The sequence below is a fragment of the Rhinoderma darwinii genome, chromosome 4, assembly GCF_050947455.1.
Source record: "Rhinoderma darwinii isolate aRhiDar2 chromosome 4, aRhiDar2.hap1, whole genome shotgun sequence".
NCBI lineage: Eukaryota > Metazoa > Chordata > Amphibia > Anura > Rhinodermatidae > Rhinoderma > Rhinoderma darwinii.
The window spans coordinates 272,801,801-272,825,340 of record NC_134690.1 but is presented as its reverse complement, the minus strand read 5'-3'; the positions used below and the strand labels follow the sequence as shown (position 1 = coordinate 272,825,340).

Here is a 23,540-nt window from a genome sequence, read left to right as displayed (position 1 = left end):
GCCGATTTTTGCCACATGGCACTGCTCCTATGTTTAGGCTTTCTGGGAAGAGGTCATTAATGTATTATCTACTATTACTTTGTCTACTATACCCTGAACTCCTCAGGTTTGTGCTTGCTAAATGAATCTACCTGGCCCCATCAGACACAAATATATTCCTGAGGAGATCTCTATTCTATGTGATAAAAGCTATAGCCATGAGATGGATCAGGGATAGATCCCCCTTGAGAACCCAATGGAAAAAACTCATTAACAAGGCCATCCCAAATGAGCACATTGTATATGAAAATAGAGGGTGCCCACAAATAAAAACCTCTTGGTGTTCCTCTCCAATGACACTATTCTCTCCGAAGTCACTATGCTCTCAGCTTGCGAACAGTAGTAGGGTACCGTGAATGGTCTTAGTTGGGATCTGGTAACTGTGAATTTAACTAATTGTCTGATGCTTATTATGTATACTTTGGCTGATATTTGAAATGTCTGTATATTTTATTGATCATATATGTACGTGCATCTATACAATATCTTTATTTCTTTTCCCAGAAATTTTGAGTTAAATAAAGTTTAAAATATATATATATTATAATGGGCTGTAGTGTTTCTCGGGGAAATGTAGATGATTTGAGTGCATTTAGAATAAAAAGAAATCTGTTCTAAATTTAGATGTTTTGGTGCCTTTAGATGTTCCTCAATTTTATAGCTCCATTTCAGTTAAGATAAACTAGAAACCCTGCTGTGTTCTTATGGTAGAAGGCTTATATATGAATGGCAGAACATTCAATTGCAGTCACAGAAATACATAAAAAGAGCATAGTAAAAGTTAAATCAATATGTAATATGTTTGATTCCCAAGGGCAGTATTAGTTATCTTAAGATGTTTCCTTCATTTATTGGCATTGGAGACAATGAAAATATATAGACTATAACTATAACTATAACATCAGAATATAGACTACCAGTTCAATATAATATTATACATTTCAAACTTTATTTACAAGACCTTTACATAGTTAGCACCGTTGGTATTGTTGAAAAAACACATGTCTATCAAGTTCAACCAGGAGAAGGGAAAGGATGTGGATAAAGGGAAGAAATAAGAGTAAATCCAGTAATCCAGTAAAAGTAAAAAAAAAAAACATAAGGCATGAGCCAATCTACCCTAAAAAGGAAACATTTCATTCCTGATCCCAAGGGACAATCAGACTAGATTAGTCTACATATAATATCTTTAACTGATTGTTTAACTTTATAATTATAATTTGCATATGTTTAACATACTTTTTTTATGCTGGCATAGATAGATAGATAGATAGATAGATAGATAGATAGATAGATAGATAGATAGATAGATAGATAGATACCAGAATGTAGGTCCTACAAGATAGATGGCTAGGTCTCTGATAAGGTTGTGATTGCTATATAGCACAAGGATCGTACTCAAGCTTCACAAAGAGTTGGCCTTTAGGCAAATACTGTACTGTACAGATGTTTACCTTGACTCTTAACGCATTAAATACACAGTGGCAACAAACTTTAGCTTGACTTTTTCAATGACTTTTCAATGGCTTTTGCTGTGTGATATCACACTGTAGCAAGTTATCAGAGTCAAGATAAACTTGAATGTAAAGAGCTTTTCTAGAATAGAACCATAGTGCAGGCCTCGTGATACATTAAAGTGGATGGAATTCTCGGCACATGAGACACCCCATTTCCAAAATATTATAATCACAATAGAATCCTGAAGTGTTTCCTCATCTAGCCTGCAGGGGAACACAGTTTGATCTGGTAAGCACATAGAGTATATAGTAATGCATCACCAAGGAATTTTAGCATATCCTCATTTGGAATAGATCCAAAATATAGTTTATATAAATGCCCCATAAGTTGAGAAAAACAAGGGAAGGAACAGCAACTAATAAATCAAATGGTGCCTTCTTCAATCATTTTCTGTGCAAGGCTCATTTACATAAATCAATATATGTTTAAAAAGGTAGTAATAATGTACATCTGGTCACATATAAATAATAATAAAATTAAAGTGTAGCTAAACATTTGACAAACTTCTGACATGTCATAGAGACATGTCAGAAGTTTGGATTGGTGGGGGTCCGAGCACCGAGACCCCCACCAATCGCTAGAACGAAGCAGCTGAAGCGTTCGTGTGAGCGCTCAGCTGCTTCGTTTCTGTTCGGCTTTTTCTGGAAAGCCGATGTATCAGTGCACGGACTCATAGGCTATCTATTGAGTCCGTACACGATACATTTATTTCCGGAAATAGCCGAACAGACACGAAGTGGCTAAGCGCTCACACGAGCACTTCAGCTGCTTCGTTCTAGCGATTGGTGGGGGTCTCCGTTCTCGGACCCCCACCAATCTAAACTTCTGACATGTCACTATGACATGTCAGTAGTTTGTCAAACGTTTAGCTACACTTTAAGGTGCAAATAAAAGTTTTAAATAACTTCGAACTAAGACATGCCCATTTCATACCATGTTTCTAAGTGTTTTGTACTCATAGTTGTATACAAAAAATATTTGCAAATGTGTTCCATGTGAATAACGTAGCACCCTATGTTATTCTACAGTATATAGCAGAAATAATATTCACATGTCTACATGTGCTAAAAGGAATGTTATCAGCCCATAGGAACCTGAGCACCTGTTATCACATCACCTACAGTAGGTGACCAGAGGCCATCATCTCTCACTCGTGCCAGGTTAGGACAACCCTATAGAAATAGGAAAGTATTGTCTAGGAAACCAGGGCACCCCTCGGCATTGCAGTGTGATCCAGAGAGACAGACGGGACCTCAAATTAAATTCCATATAAATACATGACAATAGAATGTCTATGGATGGCTTTACTGAGCTTCGATCAATCAAAACACATTTCTAATTGTGACTCCGTTCTATTAAAACATTTAGTCACAAAAGCCTCCATTTTCCAAGCCTTGAATTGTTGTTCACTGCTCAATTATAAAATTACCAGGTTCCATTATAAAGCATTTCTTATGGCATGTCTAATTTTATAAGCCTTTATTACTTGCTATACTTCCCAAATTTCCTAATCTTTCTACTGCATGAGAATGGAGTTTTGGCTGTTTCTAGTTAAAGATGGACATGAGGCCTAAATTGAAAATTTAGAAAAGAAAAACTTATCTCTGCTTATTCTTCTATGTAGTGTCTCTTCTTGCAGTCAAAACAGAGCCAATGAACAGCAATGAAACCACCACAACAACTGGAGATGGATCGCTTGACACTTTTACGGGGTCAGGTAAAGCAATCTGATGACATATTACACACACTAAAGAAGCAGAAAATGTGTAATCCAGACTAATACACACATCCTCTGAAATTTCAAGTCTGGCAACAGCCTTGTTAAATTTTGTGAAAGTTTCAAAGTGGAATAGGTCCAACATTTCATGCCTGCAATTAGTTATCAAGCATAAATTTTCTTTAACAGTAAAGACATTGCAGGGAACATGAGATTTAGCAAATGCACGGCCTTCAGTCTGTGGCTCTTGCAGTTGTCATTAGACACATGTAATTGTAATGCATTTTGTTGAATATTAATTCAAGGCTTGTGATCTCTTTATAGCTGGGGACAATGATATTATCTATATCAAATTTACAGCATGCCAATGTGATCTATTATATGGAAATGCATCATCAGTAACTAAACAGATTTTATATATATATATATATATATATATATATATATATATATATATATATGTATATATATATATATATGTCTATATATATCTATATCTAACTATATATATATATATAGATAGATAGATAGATAGATAGATAGATAGATAGATAGATAGATAGATAGATAGATAGATAGATAGATAGATAGATCTAGATCTATCTATATATATATATAGCAAACAAGAAAGCAGCAGCACTCACACAGAATCGATCAGGTGCCCAGCAAAACGTCCCGATCCTCGGACGTGTAGTAGTATATAAAGAAAGAAAATTTGCAGCACTCCAATGTGAAAAAAGTGGTGGTTTATTCAATCCAAGAACAACAGCAACGTTTCAATCCTACAATAGGATCTTTATCAAGCCTCAAGGCTTGATAAAGATCCTATTGTAGGATTGAAACATTGCTGTTTTTCTTGGATTGAATAAACCATCACTTTTTTCACATTGGAGTGCTGCAAATTTTCTTTCTTTATATATATATATATATATATATATATATATATATATATATATATATATATATACAGTGAAGGAAATAAATATTTGACCCCTTGCTGATTTTGTAAGTTTGCCCACTGTCAAAGTCATGAACAGTCTAGAATTTTTAGGCTAGGTTAATTTTACCAGTGAGAGATAGATTATATAAAAAATAAAATAAAAATTCATATAGTCAAAATTATATATATTTATTTGCATTGTGCACAGAGAGATAAGTATTTGATCCCCTACCAACCATTAAGAGTTCAGCCTCCTCCAGACCAGTTACACGCTCCAAATCAACTTGGTGCCTGCATTAAGACAGCTGTCTTAAATGGTCACCTGTATAAAAGACTCCTGTCCACAGACTCAATTAATCAGTCTGACTCTAACCTCTACAACATGGGCAAGACCAAAGAGCTTTCTAAGGATATCAGGGACAAGATCATAGACCTGCACAAGGCTGGAATGGGCTACAAAACCATAAGTAAGACGCTGGGTGAGAAGGAGACTACTGTTGGTTCAATAGTAGGAAAATGGAAGACATACAAAATGACTGTCAATCGACATCGATCTGGTGCTCCATGTAAAATCTCACCTCGTGGGGTATCCTTGATCCTGAGGAAGGTGAGAGCTCAGCCGAAAACTACACGGGGGGAACTTGTTATTGATCTCAAGGCAGCTGGGACCACAGTCACCAAGAAAACCATTGGTAACACATTACGCCGTAATGGATTAAAATCCTGCAGTGCCCGCAAGGTCCCCCTGCTCAAGAAGGCACATGTACAGGCCCGTCTGAAGTTTGAAAATGAACATCTGGATGATTTTAAGAGTGATTGGGAGAAGGTGATGTGGTCAGATGAGACTAAAATTGAGCTCTTTGGCATTAACTCAACTCGCCGTGTTTGGAGGAAGAGAAATGCTGCCTATGACCCAAAGAACACCGTCCCCACTGTCAAGCATGGAGGTGGAAACATTATGTTTTGGGGGTGTTTCTCTGCTAAGGGCACAGGACTACTTCACCGCATCAATGGGAGAATGGATGGAGCCATGTACCGTCAAATCCTGAGTGACAACCTCCTTCCCTCCACCAGGACATTAAAAATGGCTCGTGGCTGGGTCTTCCAGCACGACAATGACCCGAAACATACAGCTAAGGCAACAAAGGAGTGGCTCAAAAAGAAGCACATTAAGGTCATGGAGTGGCCTAGTCAGTCTCTAGACCTTAATCCCATCGAAAATTTATGGAGGGAGCTGAGGCCAAAATTCCATCTAACATGTGTGCAAACCTCATCATCAACTACAAAAACCGTCTGACTGCTGTGCTTGCCAACAAGGGTTTTGCCACCAAGTATTAAGTCTTGTTTGCCAAAGGGATCAAATACTTATTTCTCTGTGCACAATGCAAATAAATATATATAATTTTGACAATGTGATTTTCTGTTTTTTTTTTAAATATAATCTATCTCTCACTGGTAAAATTAACCTAGCCTAAAAATTCTAGACTGTTCATGCCTTTGACAGTGGGCAAAATTACAAAATCAGCAAGGGATCAAATACTTATTTCCTTCACTGTATATATAAAAAAAAAAATATATATATATATATATATATATATATATATATATATATATATATAACCATTGGAAACTATAGACAACCATTATAATGATGGAGTTATTGGTATAAAAAAATATTTATTTATTTATATATATATATATATATATATATATATATATATACAGTATTATATAAATACTAAAAAGACTTTAATTGGGCCATCATGATAGTGCCAAAATTAAACTCCTATCCCAGGGTCCTCTTCGAAGGCTAGAACATTTACTTTGAAAATGACAAGCGCTCTAAGAGACACAAAATGTTACTCAAAAAGGCAACCCCTTTTTAGCTCCCGCCATTACATTTGGAGACCTGTTCTGCCATTAAATTGAACATGTGCTTTATTTAGCAGGGAAAATGTTATATCAAGAGGAGCTGAGCAGATTTCTATTTAGTTATTTGGAAATAAATTCAGTATAACTTATCTGCTTGAGTAAATTCATTCCCAATAAAATAGCAATACTGTTATACTCTTTTCTTAGAACTTTGCATTGTTCCGTTCCTCTGTTATTACTTTTGGAAATGTGTGAATAAACTATCAACTGGGTGTTACTATTCCGTTAGTCAATGGTGTGTGTTACTACCCATTTTTATGCTGTCCAATCACATATCAGTCCTGGGTTGGTCCTAGTGATTGACAGCAATCTCTATATGCACACTCACGCAAAGAGGACTGTCAATCATTGAGTGAGATAGCATAGTGATCTCATAAGCAGAGTTTGGAGGGATTTAAATCACTAAATGCTTGCTCATATGTTGCCAACAAATCGTGGTTTGTTTCCACACATACTGTCAAATTTGCAAGGACCATGGCGTTTTGTTGCAATTTTGCAGTAATTGCATCTATAAACCGCATTTTGACCACACCATGTGAATAAGCCCTTTTGGGTGCCCATGGTGATGATGTGCCATGAATTACCTTAGTTTTCCATGCTGTTTTTGGCTGTGCAACTGAAACAGATTAAAACCATGTGTGTCACCTGTACAAGCCACGCGTTCAAAAACCAAATTGAATTACCATGGCAATTCATAGAACCACCACATGCAGTTTTACCACGCCATCCATTCTTGGCCGAATGGCACATTACCTATATGTGTATGGGCACCCTAAATGATAGGTCATATTGAATCATTTTCCACAAAACTATATATACATGTAAATCTACTAAGATAGAGCAGCATGTCCAACATGACAGGTTTGTTTTTAAGGGGTTGACTTTTAAGGCACATAGAGAGATAGAGTGATGAGCCATATCAAACACGAATGATGACTCCCATTGGTTCGAAAGGGTAAAGCAATTATTTTTATAAAATTCACATAACACAATCTAACTTATATTTTTAAGATTGTACACGTAGTAGACACTATACCTGATGTTACAAATACAAAATTGGTATATTCTGAGCTGGTGTTATCATTCAAAACCCACGATAACTTCACACATACTAAAATACTAAATATCATATACTATTTTATTTATACAAAGATCAATGGGGGGGTGTATCAAAACTGGTGCAAAGGAAAAGTTAAGTAATTATCCATTGCAACCAATCAAGTCAATGCTTTAATTTTCCAAAAAACCTTTAAAAAATAAGAGTAGGTTGCTAAGTTCAACTACTTCACCTCTTCTTTGCACCAGTTTTGCTATATCTCCCTGACTGTATAGAACTCATCAAGACAGTAATGGCAGTGTAAAGAAATACTGTAGTCTTCTCCATTTTATAGCTATAATTTAATTGATATTACTTCATACTTTTTTCATATATTATGTTTACTTCATAAGCTTACTTGTTAATAGGGAGTCTGTGATATATATTATGGAGGAGTAGCCATTGGCTTTTCTTCTAATGGTACCCAAAACAATTTTAAAGTAAACTGAACAGTGATAAGACTTACTGAAATGTATCTCATAGATCTTCAAGGCAGTAGGGAAATTAATACAGCTCTGTGTACGTATAACTTTGTCTACCTATGTGCATTTTATAGATTGGTCAATTCCGGGAAACATAAAAAAATAACAAACATACTTACCAGCTGTAATGCAATAAGTGATGGTTTCTAGTAAAAATGACTCTTGTAGAGATATAAGTTGTTAGCAATGTCTGCTTTTTCCAGAGAATAGAGTTCTTCCCTGAAGGACAGAATTTCCACTAATTCTCAACTGGTAAATGTCCGATTAAATTATTGTTTTTCTTAAATTCTTTTCCTATCATGAGGGAGTTGTGTAATGTATATAAATGACTAAAATAAATAAGTTAAACACTTAATTGTAATATAATAACGTAAATAACTATTAGATAACATATATGGGTGTATTTAAATGGGCTGGTATGGTGCCGTGTGGTAAAAAATTGTGCAGCAAAATCATGCGCTTTGCATCCTGAATTTCCATGACATTTGGCACAAAAATGCCACACTACCGGCCCATGTAAAAACACCCTACAGCTATATTCACACGCTAATCAAAAAACAGCTGTAAAATACGGAGCTGTTTTCAAGGAAAACAGCCTCTGATTTTAAGCTGTTTTTAAAGCATCAAACGTTTTTTGATGCTTTTTTTTACAGATGTTTTTGGAGCTGTAAAAAAATTCCCCATCGGAACGAAATGCCATTTTTCCCATTGAAATCAATGGATAGATATTTTGGAGGTGTTCAGCTTCCGTTTTTTCAGCCGTATTTTTAACTATATTTATGTGTTGTAGAAGTGGGTTTTTTAGTCTACGTTCAAACTGTAAAATATAGTAATTTTTTTAGCAAGTGCTTTCCATAACTTGTGGCTTTTGTGCATCATATATGCTGCATGTTTGCCATAGTGGTCAGTTGATAAAATGATTGGATATGCTGCTGGGTTCTAGTATCTTAGTAAAGAAGAATAGCCCAGCATGATAAGTTGCTCTTTACTATATTTCAGTGGTGGCAAGTGTCATCCTTTGTAGAGAAAACGAAAGACTTACCAAATACTCTTTTCTGCATCAGTTAAACCATGGCTGCGATTTAAACACTGTTTGGGACTTTTTTTTTATTGATAGTGTTAAACAACTCATGGTTATATATTCTGACCATTAGTTACATCTTTACAATATCATTTAAAGGCTGAAAATAATTGCAACTTACTTAAAAGGGTTGCATACTTTTGGCTGCTGCTACTGATGTAGTCAATGTACACATCATTGTCCCTTCTTGCTGTCAGGGTTGCCACTGTCATGGGCAGACTGTAAAAATAGGGACGTTTTGGAAGGGCCATAATAAAAAATAGATGTGTATTTTTTTTTTCAGCTGGAGAAGTTTGTTCAGCTTGTGATTACAATTATCATCATTCTGCAGTTCACAGCAAATTCTGAAACTGTGTCTATTTTAATATTCTGATATATATATATATATATATATATATATATATATATATATATATATATATATATATATATATATATAGATAGATAGATAGATAGAGAGATATTGATATACAGTGCCCACCAAAAGTTTAAATCTGGTGGGATTTAGTGGGGCCACAAAATCTACCAGTTAACGCCGAAAAAAAACACCCCCACCCCCTTGGGTGCAGTGGGTTGGGCGGGGGACACAAAATCTTAAATGGCACGGGGGGTCGAGTGGGGGCTCATTTGGCACCGGGGTTCATCGTTCCTCTGGTATTTAACGACTCCAAACCCTCTCTGCGCTGTGTGTGTGTGTCTGTGTGTGTGTGTTGTCCAGCCAACCAAAGCAATACCGAGGACATGTATTATGTGTATTAGTACAAACATAACAATTACTGTATTAAATCAAATGTTTGAACTGATGTCCTTCAACAACTTGACAGTGTCCTAAGCGAATGTAAAACGTGTCGATAACATTATTTGTAACATCTGGTGTTATTGAATTCGAAATGTTCACTATTCTTTCCCACAACTCGTCTAAGTTTGCGATCCTAGTCTCATAGACTTTACTTTTTAAATACCCCCAGTAAGAAAAGTCTAATGGGGATAGATCTGGTGATCTCGGTGGCTATTCTATCGGGCCTCTTCAGAAGATTTCAAGCTTGCAGAGAAAAATGAGCCGGAGCTCTTTCCTGCTGATACTAAATATTGCTTCTTAGAAAATTGCAGTAATTTTCTGCATTTATGTTTCCTTCAATGAAAAACGGTCCTACAATATGATTGAGCAATATTCCCGCCAAAACGTTAACCTTCTGAGGACACTGGGTATGACTGTCTCTCGTCCAATGTGGATTTTCGTCTGCCCAATACCTCATGTTCTGTCGATTTACAGAACCGTTTAGTTCAAACGTAGCTTCATCCGAAAAACAGGTCCAGTTGAAAATCTGATGACTATTATCAAATGGTGTCATCATTGTATCTCAAAATTCCACTCTTCTGCCATAATCATCTTCGGATAGCTCCTGAACCAGACGTATTTTATACGGATGATAATGATGCCTCTTCAAAATTCGACGGACTGATGTGGCGCTGATATCATTTTATTTTGCTCCACTCGAGACAGATTTATGAGGATTATTGTAATGACAGGGTAGGAAGACAGACAGGTGAGCCCTAATCTACCCGCCACTCAGTCCATGCCTACTTGCAAACGCAGAGCAGGAGCGCATTCAGGGTCAAAATGAAGCAAGGTCAATAATAATAGCAGGAGCAGCAGAGCCAGGAAACAGGAAAGAATCACAGGCAAAGACAAGCAGGAAATGAAGGTATAAATAGGCCGAGGGCTTTAGCTAGAACCATCTGGCCAGGCTGTGATAGATTCTCCCACTCCTGAGCCTACCAGCCTGAGTGGTAGCAGATCGAGTCACTCTATCAGACCTAGGAGCAGGTGCAGACTGATTAACCACGGGCGTCGGCACAGAAGCTGTGTCTGACAGATCCTTTACAATTATCATGTACAGTGAGCAGAACATCTAAAGATTTTTCATCATTACTAGCATGTTTGGGTCTTCCAAATCTTGGTGTGTCTTTAATTGAACCGGTTATTTCGAAACGATAAACAGTTCTTTTAACATTTGACAATGAAATTGGATCACGGATAGGATAAGTGGCATTGAATAAAGCTGCTACTTCTCGATAGGATCTTATTTTTTCTTCACGATACCCTCTCATCATCAATAAAGTGATCCTTTCCGTTTCTGTCAAATGCGTTTTGTGATATGACAATAGAAATGTAAAAAAATGAAAATTACTCTCCAAATTATCGCTCTATGAAATTCACAAGCCACTACCGAAATGTGTGCACATGAAATCATGTTACAATCGTAGACAAGGTCCATTTTGTATCCCCGAGGCCGATTGTAATAATACGTAGTTTAAAGTCACCTTGATGTGACATTCCCAAGCTCACACACACACACACATGAGCCCACCCACATTTAGGATTTTACCCGCGCGGTACCGGTAGCCGATAATGAAGATGATAACTTTAACGTTAAATATCTCAGCGAAAAATCCTAGCTCAAAATCGATTGTGGCATTGTTTTCGTATATTGAAAAGAACTTTCAAAGGAGCCCCTACTCGACCCCCCCATTTAAGATTTTGCTGCCACCGTCCACCCCACCACCCCCAAGGGGTGGGGGTGGTTTTTTCGGCTTTAACTGGTAGATTTTATGACCCCATTAAATCCCACCAAATTTCAACCCCCTACCTCGAGCCGTTCAAAAGTTATGAGGGTGTTCTGGAACTTTTGGTTTGCACTGTATATAGTACTTATCAGCTGTATATTTCATTTTTCGTTTTTAAATTTGTCAATAACATTTCTTTACTATCTGTGATAAAAAAAAAAAAACAACGACCCATAAACGGAAGTTAGTGGCCTTGTTTGATATGTCATGCAGAGGTTGTATCTTGAAGCCTGGTTCTAGAGGAGAATTCTTCCCTAATATGGCATCTGATGGAGCATGACACAATTCTAGTTTTCTGTCGGATTTATAAGGAATCCAACAGACAAACCTCTGTAAGCCTATATGGAGGTACCGTAGGGCACATAAAAGTCTATGGTTGTCCCTTTATGGCTACATACAACTATACGCATATTACATCTATGTGTATGAGGCCTTATGCTGAGATATGAATTCTTGAAGTTGCAATGAATTCTGTTTTGATTTCTGTCTGGTACAGTGTTTTGTTTTTATGTGACACTAGACTCAAATCACTATTCACAGTAATATCCATATATAAAAACACAGACTGTTCAGCCATAACATTAATTATCTTGTTACAATGACACCTGCCAAGGGGGGTAAATATATTACACAACAAGTGAACTGTCATTTCTTGAAGTTGATGTATTGGAAGCAGCAAAAATGGGCAAGCGTAAGGATCTGAGCGACTTTGGCACGGGTTAAATTGTGATGGCTAGTTTTTCCTGGTATGCAGTGGGTAGTACCAACAGTGGTCTAAGGAAGGACAACTGGTGGACCAGTGACTGGGCCATGAGCCCCCAAGTTTCATTGATGTGCGTGGGGAGCAAAAGCTAGCCTGGTCCAATATCACAGAAGAGCGACTGTAGCCCAGATTGCTAAAAAAGTTAATGCTGGCTATGATAGAACAGTGTCAGTACACACAGGGAATTGCAGCTTCATGCGTCTGTCTGGGGCTGCATAGCCGTAGTCTGGTTAGAATGCACATGGTGACCCCTGTCCACCACTGAAAAAGCACCTTAAATGGACACGTAAGGATCAGAACTGGACCATCGAACAATGGAAGATAGTGGCCTGATCTGCTAAATCACGGTTTATTTTACTTAAAGGGAACCTGTCACCAGCATTTCACCTATTAACCCCTTAATGACCAGCCTATTTTAGACCTTAATCGCCGAGCTATTTTTTACGTTTTTCCATCGTCTCATTCAAAGAGCTATAACTTTTTTAATTTTGTGTCAACATAGCTGTATAAGGTCTTGTTTTTTGCGGGACAAGTTGCAATTTTTAATAGCACCATTTTGGGGTACATAGAATTTATTGATGAACTTTTATAAACTTTTTTTGGGGGGCGGATAGAAAAAAAACATCAATTTCGCCACACTTTTTTGCGGCCTAAATTTATGCCGTTTACCGTATGGTATAAATAATACAATAACTTTATTCAACGGGTTGTTGAGATTGCAATGATACCAAATTGATATAGATTTTGTATGTTTTACTACTTATACAGTAAAAACACTTTTTCTTTCAAAATTATTTGTTTTTGTGTCTCCATATTTGAAGAGTCATAAGTTTTTTATTTTTTTGCCAATGCAGCTGTTTGAGAGCTTTAGTTTTGCGGGACGACTTGTAGTTTTTATTGGTACTATTGTGGAGTAGATGCGACTTTTTGACCACATTTTTTTTAAGGCAGGATTCAAAGAAACAGCACTTTAAGCATTGTTTTTTATTTTTATTTTTTTACGATGTTGACCGGGTTAAATGATGTAATAACTTTATAGTTGGGGTTATTACGGACGCGGCAATACTAAATATGTGTAACTTTTTTACTTTATTTTGTTTTTTAATAATAAAGCAGTTGGTAAGGGGAAAAGTGGGTTTTTCATTTTTTTGTTCACTTTTTTTTAAAACTTTTTTTAAACTTTTTTGAAACTTTTTTTAAACTTTTTTTAAACTTTTTTTAAACTTTTTTACTAGTCCTACTAGGAGACTTCACTATGCGATCCTTGAATCGCATTTATAATACACTGCAATACTTTTGTATTGCAGTGTATTACTGCCTGTCCGTGTAAAACGGACAGGCATCTGCTCGGCCATGCCTCTGGCATGACCTAGCAGGCATTAATTACTGGCAGACCTGGGGGCCTTTATTAGAGAAGATTAGGGAAGATGGCCTTTATTGCCATAGAAGACATTGGCACTCTGCGATTACACACAGGGTGCCGGAGGAATGAGAGGGAGCTCCCTCCCTCTCTCCAAAACCACTCAGATGCGGCGCCCGCTATTAAGCGCCGCATCTGAGGGATTAAACGGATGAGATCAATACTGATATCAATCTCACCCATTAGAACAGGGATGCCCCCAGCCCTCAACTACCTCTGGCAGCTGAGAGCAGGGAGATTTAATGGCTCCTTGCTCTGTTTATTTATTCTGATGCAGCGCCATAAAACGGCTATTGCATCGGAATAAAGCCGTTAGTGTCTGCCATAAAAACACTATGGGGCGGTCACTAACGGGTTAAACTAGCAATACCTGGTGGAAGTTGGTGAAAAATTATTTTTATATAACCTATAATTATCTTCTAAGTATGCTCTGTGACTTTATTATTCCATGTTTTAGTGTTCCTGTGCCATATGCTAATGAGTATCAAAGAATCATATCTTCATTCCTCAAGCCTTTTCGAGTTAACCCTGCTTCCTTACTTTTGATTGGCAGCTACTCACCTCCCCAGCACACACAAAATTCAGTGCTTGCGCATCGGTGTCCCGCGCATGCGCACAATGGGACACCATAGCAGCACATGTGCAATAACTAGACGAAGCAGGGAAGGATATCGGACCATACATGACGGGTGCATGCACGCTATATCAGACGAGATTTTGTCATTTAGGGCAGTTCAGTTTTCGGTGGTGGGCGGGCATAAGAAGAGGAATGAACGGGACTGCCGGATTATTACCATAAAAAGCATAAAATGTATGCAGACCGCTATTTACGCTCGGAGGAGGAGTTTAGAAGTGGGGATAACGGCAATTAACTTTTGACAGCAGTGGCCAGCAGGGTGTGAGTAGAGTCCAATAGAGTTCAATAGTTCTTGGTGCAAGATACCACAGGACATCTTCAGTGGTCTTGTGGAGTTCATGTCTCGACGGGTCAGAGCTGTTTTAGTGGCACAAGGGGTACCCACACAATATTAGGCAGATGGTTTAAATGCTATGGCTGAATGGTATAACACAGTGCACCTGCCAGAAAAAAGAACAGTCAAAATATCTCAGCAGTGCATCCTCAGGCTTTGGGCCTGTAGCTTCAGGTGATAATATTTTTGCTTAAAAGATATTAAAAAAATGTTTCAAGTTTGAAAATGTTCACTGAAGAGCCTTTTATATATTTATTTGTATTGATCCCCTTTAAAGATTGCTAAATAAGTGAAATAATTATTATAGTATAATAGTAGGCTTGTGCAGACAGACCACATTTTCATTTATTTACAGTAATATTTCAAATATTAAATAGTAGACTACTTATCAACAAATTACCTTTTTAAAAAATAGTAAAAGTACAGGACTGAGGATTTTGCCAGTTTCCCTTGTCAGTTTCAATTTATTATGTTAAGAAAATGCCTTCTGTGTTCCGCTATTAACCAAAGTAGGCAACTCAATAAAAAAAAATTATTCCACATATTATATTAATGAAGTTGTGAGGAGGTTATTGCAAGCAGTAGACGGAAGTATTTTCCCCACACATCATTTCATTATCATTATTTAAACCTAAGTTGCAGAACCGCCACTACCGGCAGAACCGCCTTAACATGCGAACCGTGTGGTAGCATTTCCACCAACTTCATGTTAGAGAAAAAGTTTGTACCCTGTGTCGATCTCCTATCACCAAATACAGCGTAGAGATCTTGTGGGTTTTACAGGTATGCCCCAATACTGCCATGCTGACCTGAGTAAAAAACAAAAGGGATCATGACACTACTCAGGATATCCACATTGGGCTCCTCTCGATTATTAAGGTTCTGGTAGTTGGTAGATAGACCCAAAACAAGCAAGAGATTAATATGTTTTTAACAGCATAGAAATGCCCATTTGGCCTTTGATAGGACTTCAAATACTTCATTTATCCCTCAGTAAAGTTGTCTCCTTGTTCAAAAAATACATTATGCAGTATGTTTGTTTGTATGCATGTATAATTGCTTATAAGCATAGTGCCTTTTCATAAAACATTTAGGCATGGGGATAAGTAGAAAACGGAAGGCTTTAAAGAACAAAGAACCGTGGGAACATGACATGATGGTGCTTGTGGTGGTAGATAAGATGCGATGAGGGGCAGCTCTGTATAATACGTTAAAGATAAAACAGGACTTTCAACGTTTCAGGAGTTGACATTAAAAAGTCAGCGTAGTATAGTAATATAGTAAACTAAATTAAGGACATGCAGGTTTTAGTTTGGGGTTTAAAAAAAATATATGCTATAAAAGGGGTCAGGACTATTTTTTGCTCAATGTCAAATTACCAGCAATTCTGGACCATCTGGTTTTTCAGTATTGGAATTTTACTGTAATGACGTAGTATTTGCAGAATAGGGCTCATAATGGTCCTTAATTCTATATAGATATCATTACAATTTAGTTTGCGCCCTTTAAAAGGAAGTCCCATTCCTGTGGTGCCCCAGTTTACCCGTATGGTAAATGGAGTCCTGATTGCCACTTAATAAGTTTATTTTCCAAGATGCCTTTCACCTTAAAGATGTTAATATGGAGACATAAAAGGGATTGTTATATACTTCTCACATTATGTGCTGCTAACTATCAACCCTCAGTTTATTTCCATTTTCGGTGATAATTATGATTTATTTTCCCTTGAAACCAAGATGAACTTAATTGGATTTAATACATGTTTGTTACACTAAAGTGTATTAATTATAGTGAAAGTGAAATATAAGCACTCGGCCTAGCATTACACTGTATGTTTCCTCTATGGATTCCCTATGGTGGGATGGGTTCATCATTATGCTGAATGTATATTTGGCATGCATCTGTCTTGATAGAGACAGATGGTTAAGCGAAAGAAAAAAACAAAACCTTCAGCACTATGTTTGGCGTTAGTCCACATAAGATAAAGATTTAGGATGCCATGTCGTGGAGATGATGAACTGCAGCAAGTCGATGATGATGAGCACCCCCAATTCCAGCCTTGCATGCTACATAGTACTCACATAACTGACTAGAACGTAAAAGATGGATGCATGTTATGTAAGGTACCCCTCTGGACTAACCGGCTGAATAGAGTGTGATTCTGCATGGTGACTTTGAGGCTATTATTTTAAATTGACTGTGGGATCGGTACATTTCATATATCTGTATTTATTTCTAACAAATGCGTGTGAAGAGTACCTATCCGCAGTGTATTTTTGTTTTTCTAGTTCGAGGACTTGAAGCATTCTCCTGCTGAGCAGGCCCCCCAAAAATTGCTGTTGCCAAGATGTAGATTTAGTTCCGTACCAAATACTTCCACACTTTGTAGTCCTATTTTACACTAGAATAACTCATTTTGTCAGCATTTATGATCTATGCTAAAGCTGTTAGAGCGTGAATGCAAGTTATTTATGATACTAAGTTTTGTAAGCGTGTTTTATGTTTTACAGTAATAACAAGCAGTGGCTACAGTCCAAGATCAGCACACCAGTACTCGCCTCAGCTTTATCCCTCTAAGTAAGTGACAAGTTCTTTAACTTATGGGTAAAACTGTAAATAGTTGTGTTAAGCATACGGGCAATTTATATATGCATTTATAATTCTTTTGGAACTGCTCCACTTTTATAAAATTTTCAGCATTATATGAAGAGTTAAATTCTTTTGCAGCGTTATATGAAATGTTATGCTTCATATCTGGAAATCTATATGTAGTGTTAAAATTCAGCATGAAAAGATTGCTGTAAAGTTAAACAGCTGTAAAGAATTTCATGCTTTGTAATGTAACCATGTCATCCCTAACCATAAACTCTAAAACTGCCAGGACCGTGTTCACCCCTATATTATCAGCGGTACTATAGTAGCAATAATGGCGTTTTATGCATTCAAAATTTTATCTGAACTTTGAGACAAATTTTTTCTTAATTAAACTATATACTGTAATAATAAGGTGCCAATAGACTTATACGGGGGCCTACTGTACTTCTAACAATTTCATACAGAGGCATTCAGAGTTTTCGTATGTGATATGCTGCTTCAAATGCCATATTACTGAATTAATCTCCCCTAGAAGAATTTCTTCAGAATATGGCGCCGTATAAAGGTACCACTCGGTTGAACGAGTGCCTATGGCTCTGTAGAATGGAGCCCTAGGGACTATGTGTGCCTCAATTCAGGCTTCTATAATGATTCTAGTGATGAGTACAAGGGATATTCTCTATAGCTACATTTTAACTTTTTGATCTCCACATAACGCTTCTTCGTGACCAAGGAGGATATGCAAGTGTTTGTTTTATAATCTAAATAAAAGTCAGAACTATGCATTGGCTATATGTTTATGTATATTTTTACTTAACTTTGTAGTTTTAAAAATGCAGAGCAATATAGAAAATTCAGTTATACAGTAGCTTTCATACTCTTGGCTGTTTGTTCTGCTTGGCCAATTTACTGATGCCCTATTGCAGCCTTACAGCACCTCAGCGTTGTGTTTCAGAACTCAATTATTGATAAACCTGTGGGATGAGCTCTGTTATCTTGAATAAATTGCCGAACAAGTTCCATCATCAGCTGTGACGCGTGATTCAGAAAACATGTATGTTCTGACCTAAACAAGTCATTTTCATAGTTCCTTCATTTTTTTTTTTTTGCCAGTTTCTGACAAACTTATTACCAAGTGGGTATCCCATAACAATTTTTTCGCTCTTAAAGAACCCCAACTGCCTTCCCTACCCCAAAGAACGCTGGTTAGGAAACACTGCCCTAGGTAAAACCAGCAAACACCTTAAAATCTGCAGACATCGGAGCATATGTATAAATTAGATGATGCCTCCTAAAGATGAACTAGTGGGAGCAACTACATGATCCCTCAAGTACCAGTCAAGAGTGACCCATGTCCTAGAATTGTTTAGAAACAGAACTCTTCTTGTTTTTTATAAACTGATTAACAGAAGGGTTTGGCACAGCACATTTGTATAGTTTGTCAAGTTATTTATATAAAGGAAGCCACAACGCTCTGCCAAATATGTCGTACCTCGGAAATCGCCGGCACCAGGCTGTCCCCATTGACTGACAATAGGGTCTGTTGGGTTCTGGCTTGGTATCTGTCGTTTTGATGGAAAAAATGGTGTTGTATGCAGCTCCAAACCAAGTCTCTAATGACAGTGTGCCCAGTACAATTTGTCAAATACATACAGGGACATATCCATGAAACATCCCATTGTTTTAAATGGGCCAAAGTGTGTCATTTTGACATGAGTTTTTGTGCAATAATTCAGGAATACCTTATTTTTTTAGTGTAAAATATTAGGGCTTTACACTATTGTTCTCAACTATATATATATATATATATATATATATATATATACACAAGTATACTTTTGTTTTAATAATGGAAGTCAGTGGGGTGATATATGCAAACATATGCCACATGTTGCATAACGTTGTTTTTTTTGGCAAGCCGATTTCTCGCAGTTCTGAAAAATTAACAATATATTATTAATTAACAATAATAGGTGAAAAGATGCAAATGTTTGAAAATGTATGTCATATGTTTGCATATATTTGAAATGGTTATTTTTATTGTTTTTTTATTTTTAGATTACTTTTGTATGCTTTTGGCAATTTATACTTTTTTTTTTCTTCACCTAAAAATATATACTTCAAAGCATTTTGACTGTATTTTATTTGACATTGGATATGTAAGACTGGACTATGTATAAGGTATTTAAAACTTAATGACCCACCATTCAGTCCTCACATATATGCCTTAATTCTATTCATCAGAATAAAGGAGAGGTAACAAAGGGTCCAGATTTCATTTTTTTCTCTACAAAAGTATATATTGATTTTTTTTTTTTAAATCCTTTTACAGCACTATTATTGGATTATATCAATAGGCAGTAGTGTAGGTAGTAATTGTGGAGTTGCATAAATTCCCACACTTTTTTCTATAAAGACAATGGTAGTAGAAAGGTAAGGTGCGGGCAGATTTTTCTTCATAGGTTGGGATGCTATATATATATGCGCCATTTGTCCAATAACAAGGCTCATTAAATAAACTTTTCTAAGTGTATTGTATGCATGAAAGAAAAATTCAAATATCCGTTTGGAGAAGGCTCCAAACTTTTTCTTTTTCAGTGTAATTTAACCTCTTTTTCCCTCCCCCTTACTTGTATAATTTTAAATATAATAAATAGTATAACAAAGAAATTATAAAAAGTCCCCTCAACATACTATGTTTTGTGTAGATGAGAACACTGACTAAGGGACAGCTGCAATACGTAAAGATGGGGGATATGGTGTGAGGTAGTGCAAATTCCCATTTATACCTCACACAAAGAAAAGTAAAGATGATTTCATTGCACATTATCCGGAGAAAATACAGATCAATAAGAATATATATATATATATATATATATATATATATATATATATATAAGAACTCATACATACTGCCCTAGTATGGTTTTGCAAAACCTCCGAGTTGTATGGATCTGTAATACATTAATACATTGGGCGCACACTTTTGTTTCTCCATATGTCTCCAATTTCATATGGAGGCATATGGTGTTTTTTTTTTCTGTTGGATTCCATATAAATCTAACAGGAAAAAAATGATGTCATACTCCATCTGATTTCGTATTATGGATCTATTCTCTGTAACATAGTGCCTTACAGAGCGCATATGGCGGCACATGGAGTCAGGGGCATAATTAGGAATAACTGGGCCCCATAGCAAACTTTTGACTGGGCCCCCCTTCCACTGGGTGCCACACACAGCCCCTCCTTGTAGATAGTGACCCCTGTATTGGGCCATACATCCTCCCCTGTAGATTGTGCCATACAGCCCTCCTGTAGATTTAGCCATGCAGCTCCCTGTAGATTGTGCCATACAGCCCCCCTGTAGACAGTGCAATACAGCCCCTGTAGATAGTGTCACTACCCACTTGTAGATTGTGCCACACTCCCCCTGTAGATAGTGCCCCCCTCCCCCTTTGTAGACAATGCTATACAGCTCCCCTGTAGATAGTGCCCCCATGTAGCTAGTGCCCCCACTTCTCCTTGTATATAGCTCCCCCTCCCCCTTGTAGATAGTGCCATATATCCCTCCCTCTAGATAGTGCCCCCACCTCCCTCTTGTACATAGTAACATAGAGCGCACCTGTAGATAGTGGCCCCACCTCCCCCTAGTAGGTAGTGCCATACAGCCGCACCTGTTGATAGTGGCCCCACTTCCCCCTTGTAGATAGTGCCATACAGTCCCCTGTAGATAGTGCCATACAGCCCCCCGTATATAGTGGCCTCACCTCCCCCTTGTAGATAGTGCCCTACAGCCCCCCTTGTAAATAGCTCCCCCATCTCCCCCTTTTAGATTGTGCCATACAGCCACCCCTGTAGATAGTGGCCACATCTCCGCCTTGTAGATAGTGCCACACAGCCCCCCTGTAGATAGTGTCATACAGCCCCCCTATAGATAGTGGCCCCTGCCTTCCTTGTAGATAGTGCCATACAGCGCCCCTTGTAGATAGCGCCCCCAAACAAATAAAGCAAAAAAAAATTATACTCACCTAGGCCCCATTCCCGCGATGAAGGGAGCTGCTCCACAGCATCCTCAATTCCGACGGGATCCTTGTGACATCATCACGCTGACCTGCACAGGGATCCTGCCCCTGTGCCTGATAGGCTGCAGGTTGAACGTGAACTGCAGTCTAGTAAATAGAGATAGATCACTGCTCTGCCAAAGTGTTCAACAGTATCTGCATCCTAAGGATGCAGATACTATTGAATGTGGCATCGCTACGTAGCGGCTGCTAGAGGCTTCACTGGGTACTTGACTACAAGTACGTTGTGCGCAGCTGCAAATAAAATGTAGTTACATAGTTGACTGGAAAGAAGCATATGTAAATCCGGTTCAACCAGAGGAAAAAATTTGAATCATTAACCACTGGTTATCTAGAGGTGAAAAAAGGTAATGAGATCTTGTTCACACAGTTCCGTTTGGTGCAGACCAATACCAGATAGTCAAGACCAGCAATGTATCAGAAATAAATAATACACAAAGGATTTAAAAAATTTTGGCGTGAAAAATAAAACATCATCAAAACCACACTGTTTTAACAAGGTAGAGTAGTTCAATATGTCCTGAAATGGACAACTTGAAAGTTTACAGCGAAGTGCTACGTTTACAGTTCACTTCTGCCATTATTCGCCTCATCCAAATCAAGCAGTTCCCAGCCCCATCCCTGTATTTTTCACACCCATTCCATAGGTTTAGAAATATTCTCAAAAAGTTTTATATTCAGCCTTACATTTTCTTTGTTTTTATCAGAAAATCAGTTTGCACAGCCAGCTTTACTCTTTGTCTATACGATTGTTTTTTTTCCAATTAGTCCAAAATATTTCCATTATTGCTTATTCCTCAGATACTATATCTTTACCACATCTAAATATACATAAAAAGTTTGTCAGAAAATCCAGAGAGCCCTTTTTTATTTTTTACACAGCAGTTCAGAAAAACGATCACCAAATTGTGAACTCTTTAAATCTTGAGGGCTATTGTATTCATGTTTGTGTAGCTTCCTTTTACTTGGACATTCTGTACTTATACTTTTTATGTATACTATTGTCCCAGCTGTTCTATTTAATTTACTATTTTAGACAATTTAGATAAAGCAATATTAACTATTGTGTTGGAACAGCAAATGATGATTGAGGAATCAGTAAAGTTAACTTGTAACATATACAGTATACTATATACTGCAGCTAATTATTATTATTATTATTTTTATTTTTTATTTTTTCACACTAGGCCCTATCCACATATTCTCTCAACACCAGCTGCTCAGACTATGTCAGCGTATGCTGGACAAACCCAGTACTCTGGAATGCAGCAACCTACAGTTTACACAGCGTACTCACAAACTGGACAGCCCTACAGTTTACCAACATACGGTATGTTTCTTCTTTTCTTATACTCTCTCATTTATATTGAGTACTCTTCATCATTTAAGAAATGATTGTATGTATCTCATCCAGATCTAGGAGTAATGCTTCCTGGTATCAAGACAGAAGGTGGACTCCCTCAAACACAGTCTCCATTGCAGAGTGGTTGCCTAAGTTACAGTCCCGGATTTTCCACACCCCAACCAGGCCAAACTCCGTACTCTTACCAAATGCCAGGTACAAAAGTTAATGCAGTAAAAATATGATAAATAGCTCATAGATAGATGTATATGGTTTAGATAGCAATTGTTTATCAGAGTATAAAATAGGAAGTTTGCATCTAATGCTGCTTAGCTTTTCAACATGTATACATTTGTGTAGAAAGAGAACCTGTCAGTTCTACTGACATGTCTGTTTTAGTAAATACATGTGTTCCTCATAAAATAATTCTGGAGCAACTTTCTTTGAAATTTGCATTGTGCCATTGCTCTGTTATTCTTACTGGAAATATATTAATACATTAACCTCTGGGCGTAACCGTTCTCCTTATCAATAGGGTGTATCTCTGCACAGTCTGATACTGACAGCAATGATTGGACAGTGTCAGAATGCAGAGCAACAGCACAACACAGAACACATATCTCTGCATCTCTATAGTAGGAGCCCCCTGTGACTTTAAGTGCCCATGTATTACATGATCACACAGAGTTTATCCCGGTGGTAACAGCTGGTAGCTGGGTTTGGCTTCATTCTAAGAAGGGGTACAGATAGAACAGCTATGTTCCCTCAGCATAAAATCATACAGCGTACCCGGGAATTACGGCTAACAAAAACTTCACAAAATTGTTTTATACTTACGTAGCCATGGCGACGCCTCTCTCTGCCGTCCTGCAGGCCATCCTCCTCGGATGTCGGTTCATCCTATGTGACCGCTGCAGCCTGTTACTGACTGCGC

General features: G+C 37.5%; 1 protein-coding gene across 2 annotated transcripts in view; it reads left to right on the top strand.

The window, feature by feature from the left end:
• EYA4 (EYA transcriptional coactivator and phosphatase 4) overlaps window positions 1-23,540 on the top strand; it is a 121,566-nt gene that overhangs the window by 50,310 nt on the left and 47,716 nt on the right. The window contains exons 4-7 of one of the 2 annotated variants that reach the window (XM_075864308.1): window positions 3,182-3,274; window positions 17,098-17,164; window positions 22,452-22,594; window positions 22,679-22,822. In XM_075864308.1, the coding sequence (XP_075720423.1) occupies window positions 3,182-3,274; window positions 17,098-17,164; window positions 22,452-22,594; window positions 22,679-22,822 (447 nt within the window). The remainder of the gene's footprint in view (window positions 1-3,181; window positions 3,275-17,097; window positions 17,165-22,451; window positions 22,595-22,678; window positions 22,823-23,540) is intronic. The other variant, XM_075864307.1, reaches the window with a different exon arrangement.